Source organism: Notothenia coriiceps, unplaced genomic scaffold, assembly GCF_000735185.1.
Source record: "Notothenia coriiceps isolate Sejong01 unplaced genomic scaffold, NC01 NC01_scaffold00024668, whole genome shotgun sequence".
Taxonomy (NCBI): Eukaryota; Metazoa; Chordata; class Actinopteri; order Perciformes; family Nototheniidae; genus Notothenia; species Notothenia coriiceps.
Window position 1 is genome coordinate 3,300,009 of NW_011357369.1, and position 17,817 is coordinate 3,317,825.

The 17,817-nt window shown below is 42.5% G+C and overlaps 1 protein-coding gene across 3 annotated transcripts; it reads left to right on the forward strand.

The window, feature by feature from the left end:
• The first annotated feature begins 1,813 nt into the window (after positions 1 to 1,813).
• ptbp1a (polypyrimidine tract binding protein 1a) lies at positions 1,814 to 16,651 on the forward strand. Of its 3 annotated transcripts, XM_010782960.1 has the most exons (17): positions 1,814 to 1,892; positions 2,657 to 2,710; positions 2,892 to 2,922; positions 6,460 to 6,520; positions 6,681 to 6,853; positions 7,292 to 7,438; positions 7,561 to 7,770; positions 8,149 to 8,259; positions 8,439 to 8,622; positions 9,370 to 9,447; positions 9,909 to 10,063; positions 11,308 to 11,341; positions 12,356 to 12,448; positions 12,589 to 12,805; positions 13,642 to 13,719; positions 13,950 to 14,097; positions 14,141 to 16,651. In XM_010782960.1, the coding sequence occupies exons 1-16, from the start codon at positions 1,885 to 1,887 to the stop codon at positions 14,080 to 14,082; spliced, it is 1,767 nt and encodes a 588-aa protein (XP_010781262.1). In that variant the 5' UTR covers positions 1,814 to 1,884; the 3' UTR covers positions 14,083 to 14,097; positions 14,141 to 16,651. The 3 variants fall into 3 exon arrangements, with proteins under 3 accessions (XP_010781262.1, XP_010781261.1, XP_010781264.1); XM_010782959.1 differs by having other exon boundaries at positions 13,950 to 16,651; XM_010782962.1 differs by having other exon boundaries at positions 1,816 to 1,892; positions 9,379 to 9,447; positions 13,950 to 16,651.
• Positions 16,652 to 17,817: the final 1,166 nt, after the last annotated feature.

Genomic DNA, 17,817 nt, shown 5'->3' on the forward strand with positions numbered 1-17,817 from the left:
AAATGACAGTTAAATGAGGAGCCCAGTATGAATGGGGCACATTCAGTTTGTGAACACATTCTGTGATGAGACACATTTCACCTTTAAATAAAAGTAGACAGAAGACGTATAACTTACGTATAATAGTATAGCTATACGTNTAAATGACAGTTAAATGAGGAGCCCAGTATGAATGGGGCACATTCAGTTTGTGAACACATTCTGTGATGAGACACATTTCACCTTTAAATAAAAGTAGCAGAAGTGTTCCGCATCAAGAGACAGAGAATATTGTATGCTGTTTTTAGGTCACACCCCTTACAGTGCTATTCCACACTCTCCCCACACACAAACAGAGAATAAAAACAATATATGTCATAGATTCAACCAGTGGAATATACATAAAAAAATTATTGGAAATAAGACATTGTAATTTAATTGTAAGCAACCCCCGGTATGAGAGCCACATTGAGATCACCAACTGTGCACTTAACACTTGATGATGACATGCTATTTTAAGCCACTTTATGTTTCTGTTTTCAACTTTGTATTTGAAGACACCATATCATTAAGTTATTTCACCTTATTTCCCATGCAAACCTGTGCATTATTGTTGTATGTTTCTTGATATGAGGGTCTTTCCTTGTTTTTTCAGCTCATCCAATGTGTTTTTAGTCTACATAACTGCATCCTACTTGTGCAGAGCTTATTTCAGTTCATTGCTTAAAACTTGTTCAATAGAATAGATGGTTTATTTTGCACATACCTCTATTGTTGGGTGTTTAATTAAGGTGCATGTCCTACCTTTAAACTGGTTATGTTGGCAACCTATGTCTGGCTCAACACTGCCTTTGCCTTGTGTTTTTAGTGTTCACACCTTCTTTTATTGTCACACCAGAGCTGTTTCCTTCCTTTTGCAATCTTGAGTTAACTCGTAGGCCTATGTTGTTTACAGGATAATTTGCTGATTCGAAAACTTGTACCACAGTATCAGGGCAATTAGGCCTACCCCCTGATTCTGGTGTGACCCATCAAAACTAAAGGTGTTATTCACACATTACATTGAGAGGTAAACACCACAGCATCTGATACTCCAATCTGAAAATGTGTCAAAAGGTCCAAGGAGTTTTGGTCCCAAGGGCTGGATTCAGATTAATCCCAATAGCCTATGAATAGTGTGGATGAAAGTGAACCTACTCTGCAAATATTCCACCTGGAATCTCCTAATTCTTTGTTAATTATCTCATATTTACAGTGGTGAAAATCATTAAAAAATAACTGGCCTGTGACCTTATGTTATTACATTTACTATACTTTTTAATTTATTTGGCAGTCTCTTAACTGTTAATAAAGATAAACATGTTGAGTTTAGCCAATAAATAGATAGTAAAAGATGTATAGTTCTTCCACATAGGCTACTCGTTTAAAAGCTGGAGTTGAGGAGGACTAATTTAAATGCGCCACTGAAAACACTTCCTTGGTGTTCATCTTTGAAGGTGTGTTTTGTACTGTTTCATCATAAGATATAACGAGAGCCAATACATTTAACTGCGACTTCATACTTGTTCGGTCTTTAAGAAAACAGTAGGGCATTCGCTTTTTAACGATAAGTCGATTAGTCATAGTACGCTCTTCTTTTCATCACATACAACTCAGACAAAACCTAATCACACATTATATGATGTTCTGGAAATTTGCCGCGGCCTTTCTATAGCCACAAAATGATAGCCGTCTTGTCCAATGGCTGCTCAAGTAGCAGCTTGTCCCCGCCCCTTTTTGGCTCTTGAAAGTGCCTGGACTAATCAGCGCTCGCCTCCGTGTGTTCAGCCATTTTGTAAGAAAATCAAGCAAGTCTGCCGCCCTACCAGTACCTTCGCTTCAGACCTGCAGTTTTTTTCTTGTGCAATGGACGGGTAAGTGGAAAAAGAACCACACTTAAGACTTAATTTTTACAAAACTAACATATCGCTGTGTATTAAACTTTGATACTACAGTTGCTTGACAAAGGTGTTTGCTCGCAATGGCTGTTTCACTTAACCGTTATACCGGGAAAGTTTTGAAACTGTTTTTTTTCATCAAAACATGCAACAGTTAGCAGCAGAGAATGCTAACTAGCTAGCCATGGCTAACAACGGTAGTTAGGGGGATCATTTGTACGGACTATGTTTTGTAGTTTAGTGTGAACAGACTAACAGCAAAGATATTAAGAGTTATGACTAGTAAACACTCTTGTTATATCAGGGAAATACTGGTGGTCCTATTTCGTTTGCTATCGCAGACGTTATGTGAGCGTTAGCCAACTACCTTGGTAACTTGGTTTCACGGGAGATTGAGCGCTAGCTAAAGCAACGTGTCTCATTTCCGCATTCATTTGTCTGCGGAGTGCCAGGGCCATATTGAAGATGTGTGGCCTGAACATTTCCCGTTGATTGAATCAGAGACTTCTATACTGGTTTGTCTAAAGAAGGGTAGGGTACACAATGGCGATTTGTTGTTTCATTCGAACCTTTTTGAACATCTGAATTCGACAGTGTATAGGGACTTATCAATGCATAGTGAACGTTGCACATAACTTACCATACGTTTGACGTACATGTGTTATTCGCGAGATTTAATGTGTTGTTACTTATTTCTATGCTAAGTGTTCATTGTGTTATGTTTCCCAAACCTGCTACAGCCGCCTAGACGCTGACTTGTACCCCCTGGGAACCGGCTACGTCCCTGAACTCGAGTAAGTATTTTGTTTATATTGGCAAATGTGTACGTCTGCCCTTGATTTCCAGTTTTTTATTATCCGGAACACTTCCTGAATTTGTCATACATCTAAAGAGTAATGAATTTCCACGATCATTTGTGTTATTATTTATTCTCGGATTTACTAAATGAATGATCAACTTTCTTCTCTTTCACAGAAGTGTCCATGACATATCAGTTGGCACAAAGGTAAGATGTTTTCTTTTAAAAATATTTTTAAAATAAATCTTTTTGCTGTACTGCTTTTTTCACTACATGGATAGACCACATAATTAATGCCACAGGTTAAATGTATGTGCAATTGACATGACGGTTGTAATATATATATATATATATTTGTGCTGCTGTTGGGTAATGTTGGTTTAAGAGAAGTCAGTGGAAATGGGAAACCAACAGTTTTCAGATGCAAAGTCTTTCAATTTGCAAGAGTGTCCTCTATAATTATAGAGCTGCAGTCCAAAGCATGTTTCCTATGTGGAATGAGTATTCAGTTGCAGACCGGCTCTTTTGAAAAGATCCATAATGTTCAACACTCAGATTAAGGTAGCTGCATCTCTCAAGACTGGACCAAAAAACGTGATAATTGAGTTAGAATGGATTATCTGAGTTGGGGTTTTATGCCTTCCTGTCCTGTTTCTGATGCATTGTGTGGCTGCAGGGAAATGAAACTTCCTGTTGTTTATTTTGTGTGTTCCTTAATAGAATGTTGGCCTTACTGGAATGTTAACAAAAGCAGCTGAATCCTGCCCTGGTGCTTATTCCACCATGTTACTAGAACACCTAACCCAAACCAGTAGAAGAATTCAGAAAAGTGTCCAAAGTTATATCTTTGTGCATGAATCAGCTCTTATCATTTCAGTCATGAGAGAGCTGTTGTATGCAAATGTGACTGTCATAGCCCTTCTTTGTAGCTTGTGTGTGCAAACTTGTTGAAGTGGGACCACATTTGTTGTTTGCTGCTTGCGTACCCAATAAAAATGCCTGCCTAAGTAGTAATCCTTGGTTACGGGCCCCTAGGCAGCTATGTGTAGGAGGAGTTACTAATTGAACTTACGGCTGTAGCCATCGCGCCTCAACTGTTTGAACAAGCTCTCTGATACACACGCCCGTAACGGGGACACACCCCACCCCCTCTATTCACTTCAATAAGGCCCTGATGTTTTTCAACATGTTAACAATGCATGATTTAAAGGCTACTGACTGGTACTCAAGATCGTCTCCTTTTGTGATTCATTCTCTAACGTTTCCTATTTTTGGGAAGTTTTGTGGTAAAGAGGATGCTGAGTTATGGAGCGCTGCCTCGTTGGAATCTGTAATTATTCCGTCTGGGCAGAGCGTCTGGCATTCCGCGGTCACATTCCAATCCCCCCCACCCCCTGGTGAGGCACAGCTCCCTGCCCCCTCCACGGGCAAAGGCTGATCACAGTGAGCAAACATGTCTCTACCTGTGCTCTTCACCTTTGTGCTTTCCCCGAGAGATTACCTGACACCAACCCCCCAGCATAGAACAAAGTGAGGCTGCTTGCAGGCACCAGCACAAGTACAAAGGAAGTCAGAATTAGTTTTCTTACAAAATCATAGTTTTCACAAATGCGGCTATGTTCTTTTTTCTCATCATTTGATGCAATGCAAAGCAGGTGTGAAGTGGTGTATGGAGCAGTCACATTGCCCACAGTCCATGTTCCTGTTTTTTGTTTAAGTTGAGTTCAAGGTAGGCCAGTGCTATTATCAGTGAGAGGAAGAGTTTCATCATGCGGGCCAGTAATGTGTCACCGCCTCCCGAAGGTTGCTATTATATTGTCAGAGCAAACAGGATGTGAACAAGTCGATACGCATTCAGTGAGTTTTGCAGGAAACATGGGGTTGGCACTATGTTGCAGTCTAACTAACAACAAACTTTTTATATGCTCTATATATCTTGCATCAACTTTGTATCTTGGTTATGTGCTACTCTGCTATCTTTTGCACCTCTCACTCCCAAGGCTATAGGTATATTCTTCAGTCTTTTTTTTGTATACAATTGTCCTTTGTGTGTGGTTTTGATGGTCCTCCTCTGTACTATAGGCTGCCTTCGCTCTGTGGTTATTTTTAGAATGAGGAAGTAGGGGGAGAGAGAAAGAGTCCTGCCATGGAACAGTAACCATCAGTCCCCAGGAGAAAGTTGAGTAAAACGCCTGGAAGCAGGCCTGATCTCGCTGCTCTTCCTGTTTGGAGTTAGTCTGCTGACTGATAATGTGACTCTGCCCACCCACAAGCGCCGAGTCAGGAGGGGGCCACTTCCTTCCTTTCTCATAGCTTGCAACTGGCCCCGGCCCATTTATCAAGTATACATTTTGTTTTTACATTGACTTCCCGACCACTGAACACACTTGTTGTTTTTACCATTATTTGAGAGTGTCGTAATAATTTAAAAAACCGTAAATGCTTTTTTTCTCTTGTCTTTTCCGTGACTAACTTAGAGTTTTTGTGGCACCCAAGTTCTCTTTGCTCAGATACTCTGCCATGTATACATTCCATTTATGTAAAGATTTGAACATTTGCCAACCCGAGAGGCCCCTGATCCTGAAGCCAGAGTGAAAAGGCAAAGGAATGTCTGTTGTTGCTCTAAGGCCATGAATTGAGATAGCAGACACTGTTTGCGTGGGCCTCAGAGTGAGAGTGACCGCCTCGACCAAACCATCTGGAAGTCAAAGGGCAGTTTATGTTCCAGCTTACAGTGGTTTGCTCTAATGGTAACAGAGTTAGTGCGCTTAGTACTCCCCCTTCACAGTGTTTAGAAGGCACCACCAAACGTTCTCTCTCAGATCACCTTAATCCTTCCTTTTATGAGAAGCTTTTGCACCCTGACTAAACCCCCCCCCCTCATGCATATTTAAAGACCAAGATTCACAAGGTATGCTAGCAAACCTGCATGACTGGTTGTTGTTAAGCGCTCCGGGGCTCTTCAACTCCCAGAGAGTCCTTGTGGCTCCATATGTGTGTGTGCTGCCGTGTAACAATGCCCCTAGTCTCAGCCGGAACAGGACCTTCATTGTAGTGTGGTTGAGCTTAGGCTGCTGAGCCACTTCTTGTGACTGGTATACTTCATCTCGCACAACCACAAACTCACACACCATGAGAACAGCCCTGAAACAGCATTTTATATCTACTACACAGAGAGAGAGAGGACAGAAGAGGCTGTTTCAGCAGACAGTAAGCCTGTGTGGGCACAGAGTATTCCCATCTTCTCTTCCTATCCAGAGGGCTTTTGTGTGCTATCCTTCCTTCTTATACTGAATTATTAGAAGATGGATTGCACTGAGTGACAGCGACTGTCAAGCTAAGGTGGAACTGCTTACGTGTGCACTTTCAGCTGAATAGTGGCTGTTCCTCCGTGAGGGTGACTGGTGTTAAAACATGATGATTTTGCACATTGCCCCAAGTCACAATATAATGACCCTGGCTGTGGCTAAGGTTAGGAACTGGGATTGAGTTGGGATGGTAAGATATGAGTATGATGAGAAGTCAAATATCCCTGCTGACAGGCTGGGTCATTTAATTCTTCCCGGTGAGGAAGGTGGAGCTCTTTTCAAGCATGTTTGCACAATCCTCTTTTGGTTATAGGATTACTTCCTGCTTGATCACACAATGGCTGGGTAATATGAGAGCCGTGGTCTCCACCTGCTATGCTGCGCCCTCATTGGTGAATGCACTGAAGTGAACCATTGTTTTCTCTCTTATCTACAGAGGGGATCCGACGAACTCTTTTCTTCCTGCATACCCACTGGGCCCTATATCATGAACTCAGGTAGGGGGGGTTGCCATGGAGGAGTGAATCCTTTTTTATTGAAGTGTTTGTCGTTTTCTGTGTCGTTTGTGTTGCCATGACGATCAATCCATTATTCAAGACAAACCAGAGGCTTCTGTTCCCTCCCTGATTGTATCTGCGTGTGTTTATTCTCTCGCAGCCAATGGCAACGACAGTAAAAAATTCAAAGGTGACGTGCGCAGTCCCGGTGTTCCGTCACGAGTGGTCCATGTACGCAAGCTGCCCAACGACATAAATGAAGCAGAAGTTATTGGGCTGGGACTGCCCTTTGGGAAGGTCACCAACCTGCTGATGCTGAAAGGGAAAAACCAGGTAAGGACTGACACATGGAGGGCTGCTCACAAACCTGTATGACCCCTGGGGGCAATCCCTTTAGGCCTGGGAGGTGGAGGTCAGCTCTCTACCCTTCTGCCCTGCCATCAAAATTAAGACGATGCCCCTTTGTCACGTACTCAACGTTTGAATGGGTAGAATGATAATTGTATTTCCTGAATTGTACTGGAAGAAGTCCCTTTTTCTTTATATTACCTGGGGTTCTATATCAAATCCAATAAAGATGTAAAACTGAAAATGTGCTAAAAGTAGAGGAACTGTGATGGGCAGTAAAAATGCTCTTAATTAGTTTTACAACAGACTTGCTAAATGATTCGGAGTGCTTAATGAATATTGCCTAAGAGGGTCACCTTTTTTTAATCTTTTACAAATGATGGGAAAAACATATTAAAGAAGTTTCTCTGCTCCTCCCTGCAGGCATTCTTGGAAATGAACAGCGAGGAGTGTGCACAGACGATGGTGAGCTACTACTCCTCTGTCACCCCCGTCATCAGAAACCACCCCATTTACATGCAATACTCGACCCACAAGGAGCTCAAGACAGACAACTCCCCCAACCAAGTGGTAAGTGTTTTCGCTCACGCAGTCATTGCTTGATACCAAGAGTTATGAAACTGTCTGAATCATTTATCACTGCATACGTTTCACCTTTCTTGCTAAGAGGTTTCTCTTTTGTCTTCCCGTAGCGTGCCCAGGCAGCTCTGCAGGCGGTCAACGCGCTGCATGGAGGCGGGATGGGGGTCGGGATGGGCGTCGGGATGGGAGGCATGGGCATGGGAGGCATGGCCATCCCTGCAGATCCTGCTGCCATGGGAGGGGCAGGCTCCCAAAGCCCTGTGCTCAGAGTCATCATAGAAAACCTTTTCTACCCCGTCACCCTCGATGTTCTGCACCAGGTACGGGAGTTTTAGTAATTTGTTAGAGGGGCTACAGTTATGAATTATTACATGTATTATAGGCTTGACGGTACCCTTTATGCAATTACTTACAGTAGAACTTACCTGTTTTTCTGGTGTTGTTTTCGATGAGAGAATTAGCAGTGCAACTGTATTTGCAACCTTTTGATGTTACTGAGAAGTGTTTCTCTATGGCTGACATTTACTACCATGTAAGGAAAGTGCATTGCAAATGTGGTGGAGCTGCGTAAACAAGGTTTTAGTAGTGGGACGCAGATGTGCAAATGTTTGCCATTTATCTTTCGGACCATAATGTTTGAATGAAATGTGTTTGTTGTGACGTCATCTCTAATCATGCGGCCTCCCTCCCCCCTCCAGATTTTCTCTAAGTTCGGCACTGTGCTGAAGATCATCACTTTCACCAAGAACAACCAGTTCCAGGCTCTGATCCAGTATGCCGATGGCTTGACAGCTCAGCACTCCAAACTGGTAAGACTGGTTTTAAATATGCTCTCTTTCACGGTGTTTAACTCCCACAATGTTCACACCACTTCTGCAGTAAGGTTGGCACACATGCAGTGTAAACATTGTGGGACCATTTGAAAATGAAACTGTAGTTAAAATCACCAGAGTAAAACATGCATCTAATGCTCTGGTGTCTGTCTCAGTCTCTAGATGGACAGAACATCTATAATGCCTGCTGTACCCTGAGAATCAGCTTCTCCAAGCTCACCAGCCTTAACGTCAAGTACAACAACGACAAGAGCAGAGATTACACCCGACCGGACCTCCCCACTGCTGACTCACAGCCCTCCCTCGACCACCAGACCATGCAGGCAGCCGCTGCATTTGGTAGGATTGGAACAGGATTTTAAAATGTTATTTGGTTATAAATGGTCATATAGAGAGGCGAAGTCCATCCCTTTCCGGTGACCACCATGGGACCTTATTTCTTATTATGTATTGAAGTCAATGGTGAGAGAAAAAGTTATCTTTTGATCCCGTTTGAATTGTGCCACGAATTAAACATATGATGTTTGTCAATCTTGAAAAATACGCAACTAGAAAGACTACAAATCCCAGAATCCCGGTCCCGCATGCTGGCTCTTACGGAACCGACTAACTCCCCTTGTGTGTATGTACGGCTCTCAACATGCCCAGACTTGGAGTGATTTTCACCTCGTTTAATACTTTTCACTTCATTCTGAAAGAAAGAAGTGAAATGTGCCAACGTGACGCCGTCTTGGTGTGTGGTGCGAGACGGGAGATGTAGTTCCGTGTTACTTCACAGTTTTATGACACATTTTTATTTTTTTGACTTTAATTCGTGCCACAATTCAAACGGGATCGAAAGATAATCTTTCTCTCTCCATTGACTTCAATACATACTTTTAACTTTTTCCGAAATAAGGTTCCATGGAGGTCCCCCGGAAAGGGAGGGACTTCGGCTCTATATACATTTATACATATATATACATATATATTTGAGCCCTGAAACAGCAATTTCAAGCATTTTTTTTATTTGAGGATCGAACAATATTCCAAGTACACTTTTGACGGAGAGGGTATTGTTTTGCTTTTTGTTGCATCTCTTCCCAGCTGCTCCAGGTTTGATCTCAGCCTCTCCTTATGGTGGCGCTCATGGCTTCCCCCCAGCCTTTGCCCTCCAGCAATCAGGTCAGTACACACACATATTTTTACGCTATGTCAAATGAAACCTGTATTTCCTCTCCTTAGATCTACCTGCTACTTACCCTACATATTTTCCCTTCATATTAGGGCTGTGCAATTAATCGTATTTTAATCTCCATTAAGATTTTAGCTTGCAACGATTACGAAAACAACGTAATCGAAATAAAACGATTATTTTCAGTTGAATTGTACTTCAAGTTCAGGGTAATCAACTGTTCAAAACATACTGTTCAAAATAATGTTTAAATAAATGGATGTTTTCAAAGTAAATGGATAATCGTTTTTAATAATCGTGATATCAATTATTGACCAAAATAATCGTGATTATGATTTTTGCCATAATCGCACAGCCCTATCATATATTTCCATGTTTTTATATCCTCACCAAGTCCCTTCATTATGCAGAAAGCAATATGTCAAAGTAATGAATAATGTGTTCCTCTCAGGTCTGTCGATGCCTGGGATGCCCGGCCTGGCCTCTCTGGGCATGGGCCATGGTGGCATGGCGGCTGCTGCAGCAGCTGCTAACAGGCTGGGTCTGTCAGGGCTCACTGCCTCTGGGGGACACAATGTCTTGCTGGTCAGCAATCTCAACCCTGAGGTCAGTACTCTCACTGGGCGTTAACAGCTCCACTCCCTGCCTCTGTGAAAGCTGCTGAGAAACATACAAATGTTACAGTGCCATTTGTTTACACTACGGGTTCATGGATCTGGATCCATTTGCACAAGAGCTCCAAGTCACACATTTCACACCACTACATGCGATCAGACCAATGTTTTTCATTACAAGGGGGTCATGGAGTGACCTCTTCTCTTTCAGGACCTCTTTGTGTTTGACCAAACCTGCTGCGTTTCTGTCACTTTGCTCACTGTGAATTTTAAGTTTATTCAAAAACACTAACTTCTTTATTTTATTTTTTTTTTACTTACCATTTCACATCTTCATTTTTGTCCCATTAGTTGAAATCATTCTTGAGTTGTTGGAGAGACAATATTACTTTTTATATTTGTATTCTTTTAAAGAAATGTCCATGATTTAGGTCATTCTCTAGGATGTATAAGTAGTCACACTCATTCTATTTACTGTAGTTATGTAGACCTTACATTTAGCATTGTTAACGTTAAGATCAGCTTTAACAGGTTTGTTAAAACGTACATTTAGATCTGTTGGATGTAATATTAAATATGAACAAACATAGCCTGTAATTTAAAGTACATATTGTCTCTGCCTTTTTCTGTATTTCATTGTTAATCTTTTTTTCTCTTCTTTTTCTCCTAGTGTTCCCATAGTGACAGTGCATTTAAATTTAGCCAGTCCTACTGTCTGAAGCACTACATTTCTTTGTGTATACTGACCTTGTTTTTTACTTCCTTTTTTCTCTCTCTTCTTTCTCTGTCCCCCTCTCCCCCCTTTGTTTTAAAACCCCCTCACCTCAACTCTTGCCAACTGACTGCACGCCCCACCACCAATTGTTCCCTCTCTCTNCACCCACCCACCCCCTCTTCCTCCTCAATTTGGACACCACCTACAAAATGAAAACACAAAAACACAACATTGGCACATGTTACCATCAACTGTCCCTCCACCATCTCCTTTCCTTCCTCCACCCCACCCTCCTCTCTCATGCTCTATGAATCCTCCCCCTCCCCTCTTCATTCTCGTCGTCCCTCATGCCTCTCCTTCCTCCATGGTACTGTGGCCTTCCTGTGGACCTCGCTGCCTGTGGCCTGCGGACATGTCCTGACTCCACTCCACTGTCCTCCACTCCGCTCTTTTCCCCTGTCCCCTGTTCCCTATCCCCCTTCTGGCCCCCTGCCCCGCTGCTCCCCCTGCTGTCTCTAAAGAGCGTTACGCCACACTGCCTCTTTATTCTTTTCGGTACGTTATCATCCTTTCATCTCCTTTTTTTTATGACTACTGTTACCCGGCAAGGTGGGCGTGTCTTGTCTCATTGTTGTTGGCTTTGTTTTTATTTTAACCACTGATGGCTCGTCATCAGGGTACAGGGATTACGAAGGGTGGGGGTTGTCTGTTCTGTTTGTGGGGGGTTTGTATGACCTGTTTTGGTTGTTGTGGGTTTGTGTGAGGAAAGTAAGGTGAGAACACCGTACAAAGCAGCAGCATTTCATTTAGTTTTAAACGGCAGTGGTTTACTGTCCATGGGCATCCTCAAAGAGCACAGCGCCTCAATGGGAAATGTTGCCTCGCTAAATATAAATATGGGGATCATTTTGAATTAATTCTAAAGCCTTGGGAAGAGGATACAAGCCAACACTTTATTTGGTTCTGCACGGTCCAATTGTTGGCCTTGAAAATTCAGCAAGTTCTATTTGTGTCGGTTCATTCCTCCGGTTGCCTTGAGTCGCTCAGCAACAGAACATATACGGATGAATTGCTGCTGCTTTTCTTTGAGTGATTGTGAGGTGACATATCCCTCAGATTATGTCACCACGTCCTTTGCAGTTGTTTAGCCTAATGTAGGTGTCTGCATGTTAAGCTTATTCCTGCATGTTTCTCTATTGGACCCTCAGGTTAGTCAAGGAATCACCTTTTTCGTCTCTGTAGAGCGATCAAACCGATCAGAAACACTCGTACTACTCTTTGATTTTCGCCATCAAATCACTCCCTTCTAAAGCATAACCGTAGCTCTCAGCATCTGTAATTGTAATATAAGAGGGCTTATGTTGGATTAGTTCTATAGATCCCATGCAGAATTGAACAATTAGTAGAATAGCCTGACGATGACTTATTAATCAAATGGTGTCAAGTAGCAGTATGGAATATTACTGTCCCTGATGTGATGGTGTTTTGTTGCTGTGATTGGTTTCAAAGCTGCTGTTTGGACTGTTCTTTGTGTACCTTGTTTTGTGACCCCGTCCTCTTCCTCCCCAGGTGTGTACGGCGATGTGATGCGAGTGAAGATCCTGTTTAATAAAAAGGAGAATGCTCTGATCCAGATGTCTGATAGCACACAGGCTCAGCTAGGTAGCTACACCATTTGATTTCTTTTGAAGTTTCATTTTCTCTCATCTTGTTTTTTTTTACCCCCTCACATTATCTTACCTGGTGGGTGAACAGAAATGTGCTTGATATGAGAAGGGATATTAACAATCAATGTTTCTCAGCTATGAGCCACCTGAATGGCCAGCGTCTCCACGGCAGGGCCATGCGTGTGACTTCATCCAAACACACCACCGTGCAGCTGCCCAGAGAGGGCCACGAGGACCAGGGCCTGACCAAGGACTACAGCAACTCACCGCTGCACCGCTTCAAGAAGCCCGGCTCCAAAAATTACTCCAACATCTTCCCACCCTCGGCAACACTCCACCTCTCCAACATACCGTGAGTGCCTCATTTGAATTCCCACTCCCTCCCCAGCAGCTTCTGGTGCTGTAAGCTTTTTCCCTTTGTAGTCCTGACTCATTTCAATCTATATTTAGCGTTTGGGATTCAGTAGTTGCGACGGTGTTTTCTAAATCATGCTACTCCAGAGGTGCATGTTTTTGATTTTAATCAGGCCTCCTGTGTCTAGTTTCACAATGCCAGGAAATAAACATGAAAATGCAAAATAGGTGGAGGGGGTGTAAACTAGGGCTGCTCGATTTGGGGAAATAATCTAATTGCGATTCGATTTGCGATATTTGTTTTTAAGCGACCCAACGGAAGTTTATTGTAAAATGCAGCCATATCTCCGGATAGGAAGGTCGTATCAACGTGCTCCCGTCTCTAGCACCCCCGCAGCCCGAGCTACGAGTGAAAGAACTAAACTTACATGAAACTTCTGTTGGGTTGCTTTAAAGTCAAGCTTCAGTTTAAGACTCACCCTGTAATAGAAAACATGTGATGGAGCATTACTAACCTGACTCAGATGGTTTGATTCACCAAACCATCTAAAGCTCCATTGGAAGCCATTTGGAAAAGTATTTCAAAAATACTTGGCAGGTGATTGGATCAATCTGTCTATCACCTTCTATCATGGGCCACTTCTGATTGGTTAACAATGGCTGCTACATGTGGAGCACAGCACTTCTGATTGGTATGACTGACACACAAGAAGAACAAAACAATAGCAGGCTTTGCGATTTGATCATTTCAAATATCGATTAGTCGTTCAGCCCTAGTGTAAACCTCCATAAATGTTTGATGTTAATTCTTTGCTCCCCCCTCTTTGCTTGTAGACCTGCCGTGGTGGAGGAGGACCTCCAGAGGCTTTTCGCCAGCTCAGGATCCACAGTCAAGGCCTTCAAGTTCTTTCAGTAAGTCTCAGCCCAGTCAATCTTTATTTTCTTGAATTGTTCGTTACCTTGGGGGGGGGGAGGGGATATGAACAGACCATGACTTTATATAAATCTTTTCTTTTTATCTATGGTTTATTTAGAAAATAGTCGCAACATAGCAAATGGCAAGCACACCTCCAAAAGTCCAAAAAACAAACTGTTCCCTTTTTGTTTTTATAACAACACATTGTCTCTTCTTTATTTTACAGAAAGGACCGCAAGATGGCCCTGATCCAGATGAGCTCCGTGGAGGAGGCAATCGAGTCCCTCATCGAGTTCCACAACCACGACCTGGGAGAGAACCACCACCTCCGAGTGTCCTTCTCAAAGTCCACCATCTGAGTGCCTTTCCTTCCTCCCTCCAAGTCTATCGTCACCTGAATGAAACTTAATCAAGGTTGTGTTGGGTGGAAATAGGCATCATTACATATGAATGGCCGTGGTTCATTGCAGAATGTCGCTCTCTTAATCATTCCCAGTTGGGTTTCACATTTGATTCAATCTGCGCATTGATTCCGATTCATAGTTCCAAAATGCGTGGAAAACAAACAGCATCGTGAGTTATTTTGGTTAAAAGTGTCATAAAATACACCGTATTTTTAATTCGAACTTGACAAATCGCTCGCGTTGCTTTCACTTGTTTTTATTTGTGCGTTTAACATTGGCTAATTCTCTACATGGTTAAACTACTCACAGGCCAAATGGAACATAAGCAATGTAAAACAATTGGCCAGCATTTAGCGCATTAATCAGGAACTAGAATCAAAGGAGTTTCTGGTTCCAGTTCAGGTTCCTGATACCCAAACCAAATCATTCTTTGTTCCACCATATGGTTTTAAGTCGGGCCCATCGAGAGGGGCCACATTCTGCAGTGAACCGAGGTCTCGTATCGGAGGTAAAGTAGAGGCAGCTGATGAACTGTCACTTTAGACCAAATCATTAAAAAACAACAAAAAAACCACCCTCCACCACAGATGCTCATTGGGACGAATCCTGTCCACACCAGACACACTTCAGCATTCCTTTTACTACGATAGTCGTGTGGATATATCTTTGTGTGTGTGTGTGCCTTTTTGAAATGCCACTTTGAACCTGTTGGCCAGTCAGAAACGGTTTGATACAAAGGATTTTGTTTTGGCTCACAGACCATTTTTATTTCCGCGTATCCATTTTGATTTTTAGATATCTTGTTACTATCCGCCTTTTTCTTCGGGGGATCAATACCACTATCTGAAGTCATTCAATAAGCATGTCTTTTTCTTTCTACATCTATATCTACAGTCTCGTGCCTTACTTGGCCCCAACCAGGTTGCCTTAAGCATTGCTCTGGATTCATTCGGGAAAGACGTGGCTCTTTTTTTCTTTCATGCCTTCTGGTATGTAGTGGCTCATTCAATCTTAAGAACACAGATGTTTATCTAAGGATTTGTATGCATATATCCCCATTTATATGTGTGTAGAAATATGAATGTAAGTCAGTTAGATACCTAATATCCTTGCTAGGTGATGTAGCGCTGTTAGGTGTATTGTGGCAGGAGTTAGAGCTGTGTCCAGCCTTCCTGTCTTACAGTCCCCACTCACCTCCATGTAGTCCCTCCTCAGCAGGGACAATGGTGTTCGGGGCGTCATTTAACCATATTAAGTTCATGTATACGTGGACATCTATATATATTCATTTATCTTTTCTTTTAATGTTAGCATTTACATGTGTATCACTTCTAAGCTTAACTGATACCTATATGTAGTGGCTGGGTTTGATCATTATCACAGTGCCTTGAGTTTTTTTTAAATCTGAGGCTGAAACACTCTGGCCCGGTCAGTTGACTTTGTTTACCGCTCGTTCAGGTTTCTCTAATCCCTCTGCAAAGATGCCTTTATATCCAGGTGATCCTACCTGTAAGAGGGCACAGCTTCATTTGTCAACTGGGGTCCAAAAAACCCTAAACCCAGTATATATTTTTTTTTCTAAAATTCAGGATTACAGGTGGGGGTAGCCCTCAGCGGTCCTCTCTGTCCCCCTCCGCCACAGTCAGGTTCCTTAGTGCACTTTTCCTCAACGATAGGTCCAAATTGGCACCATCACGCTGAAGTCTTAAACGTCGTCACATTCCTGCGTGCCTTCGTGCACCGGTTTCCGCAGCCCGGACCAGATACAGACGAGCTCTTGTCTCTATTTTTGTAAAAGATTATTATGCATGGTTTAACCAAGCTTCATGTAGCTACAGGCGGTTATTGCTGATAAGGACCAAAGTATCTTCTACCCCTGCTGTGTTGTGGTGTCGTGATTTCTAAAGGTTGTTTTTTTGTTCTTTCACATTTCCACCAAGTTCACCATGGCTTCAGTTTCCCTCATTTCCATTTCTCAGATGCCTTGGACAAATGTCACAGGAAATTGAGATATATATGTTGTGCATCAGCCTATACTGTATGTGTATACCTTTTTTTTTTTTGTTGATCGACTTTACAAAGAGCCTACTTTGGTAGATGGCTTTAGAATGGATACTTTAATGAACCACAGTCGTAGCTGTGATGTTGATGGTGTAGAAGATTATATGCCTTTTGATTATTTTGTTTAAAGCTTTTATTTTTCTCTTTTTTTTTTATATGGGGGCGGGGTGGGGTTATTGTATGATGCGGGATTGATGGTTGTATATACTCATGTTTTTGTACCACAAAATCATTTGGATTCTATCCACTTTACGTTTCAAAACATGTATATTTTGATAAACAATACAGACCTATTAAGCTCTCTGGAGCTGTAAAAAAAAAAAACAACACACTTTTGTAACTCAAAAACATTAAACCGATCTGAACACAAGTGTCTCTGTATGTGCCCCGCTCCCCACCTTACCATTCTGTTCTTGTCTTTGCATCTTCTGCTGCCTTCAATAAATCTTTAGTTTGTTCCTTCTTTCATCTGGCCTCATTTGGTTTCTGTCTCTTCCCCTCTGTCCTGTGAAACTGCTCGGTTAACACTTTCCACATTTCCCATCCTTGTTACTACTGGTGTTTTTATATTGTTTTTTTTTTTTAAACCTTTTACTATATTTCCAACTTTGTACTCATCCCATCTGAACCTTGACTGACAGCTCATCTGGGCTCAGCGCAATCCAGTTCCAACCCCTTCATGAAGCGGCGGCGCTGACGATGGAGAGTTAATTCGATATGCAACGCTGGATACTTGCTATTCTCCATGATTCTGAATAATCCTCCATGCTCCTGCGCTGACCTTTTCAGTAGCAGGTCTGTCTGGCTCTCTGGAGACAAGCCAGGTTGCTGTGGAAACTAAATTGCCGTATCACATAAGATTAATAATTAAGATTAAAAACAAACATGGCTATCGGGCATCCATCATGTTTGGGCACCAAATTCCTCAGGGATGAGAGGAAAAACCTCAATGACAGACGGGTTATTATACCCCTCCTGATCCACTAGGGGGAGGTCTTGCTCTCTGCTGATCAGGCTGTTGCGCAGAGGTGACTTTACCTGCCACTCACACAAAGTCAATAGTTAGTGGCTTAATCTCGAGTGCCTCCTTGAGCTTTCTGACATTATTATACCTCTTTTCTTCGACTTCCATAGAGAGGCGTAGACAGGATTATCCTCAAATCTTCCCTGCCTTTCGAGAGGGGGACAAATGAGAGGAGAATTGAGTCCAGCCGTGTCTGTATTTGTGGCTGAGAGGAGCTGGATTTGTTGTATAATCCCAGCTGTTTGTGGAACCTGGTCTTAAATATACTGAGTTCCACAGTGAAGGCACTTGTTTCTCTACTCATTACTTTGCATGAGAAAGCATGCTTGAAGGTCAAAGTAAAAACCTGTCTCATACGTTAGCAACATGGCATAGAAATGTCAGTTTTACGATGCAACGGGAAGCTTCGTACTGAAGAGCAGATCATTTTTCTTTGACTGCTTCCCTTGGGGAACTAGAACTTTTGCCAAGATAATTTCAGGTACCTTTTTCAAAAATATATAAAAACTTCAGTGCATCTCTCCAAGTCAGGGAACTCCGTGGCAGCAACTTGACGCTTTGATGCTGCCTCAGACATACCTCAGATACGGGAGACCCTTGTTTAC

Bases quoted from the DNA above. Each gene is read 5' to 3' on its own strand.
- ptbp1a (XM_010782959.1), top strand. The intron at 6,521-6,680 runs GTAGGGGGGGTT...ATTCTCTCGCAG, and splicing joins GCCCTATATCATGAACTCAG to CCAATGGCAACGACAGTAAA. The intron at 12,806-13,641 runs GTGAGTGCCTCA...CTTTGCTTGTAG, and splicing joins CTCCACCTCTCCAACATACC to ACCTGCCGTGGTGGAGGAGG.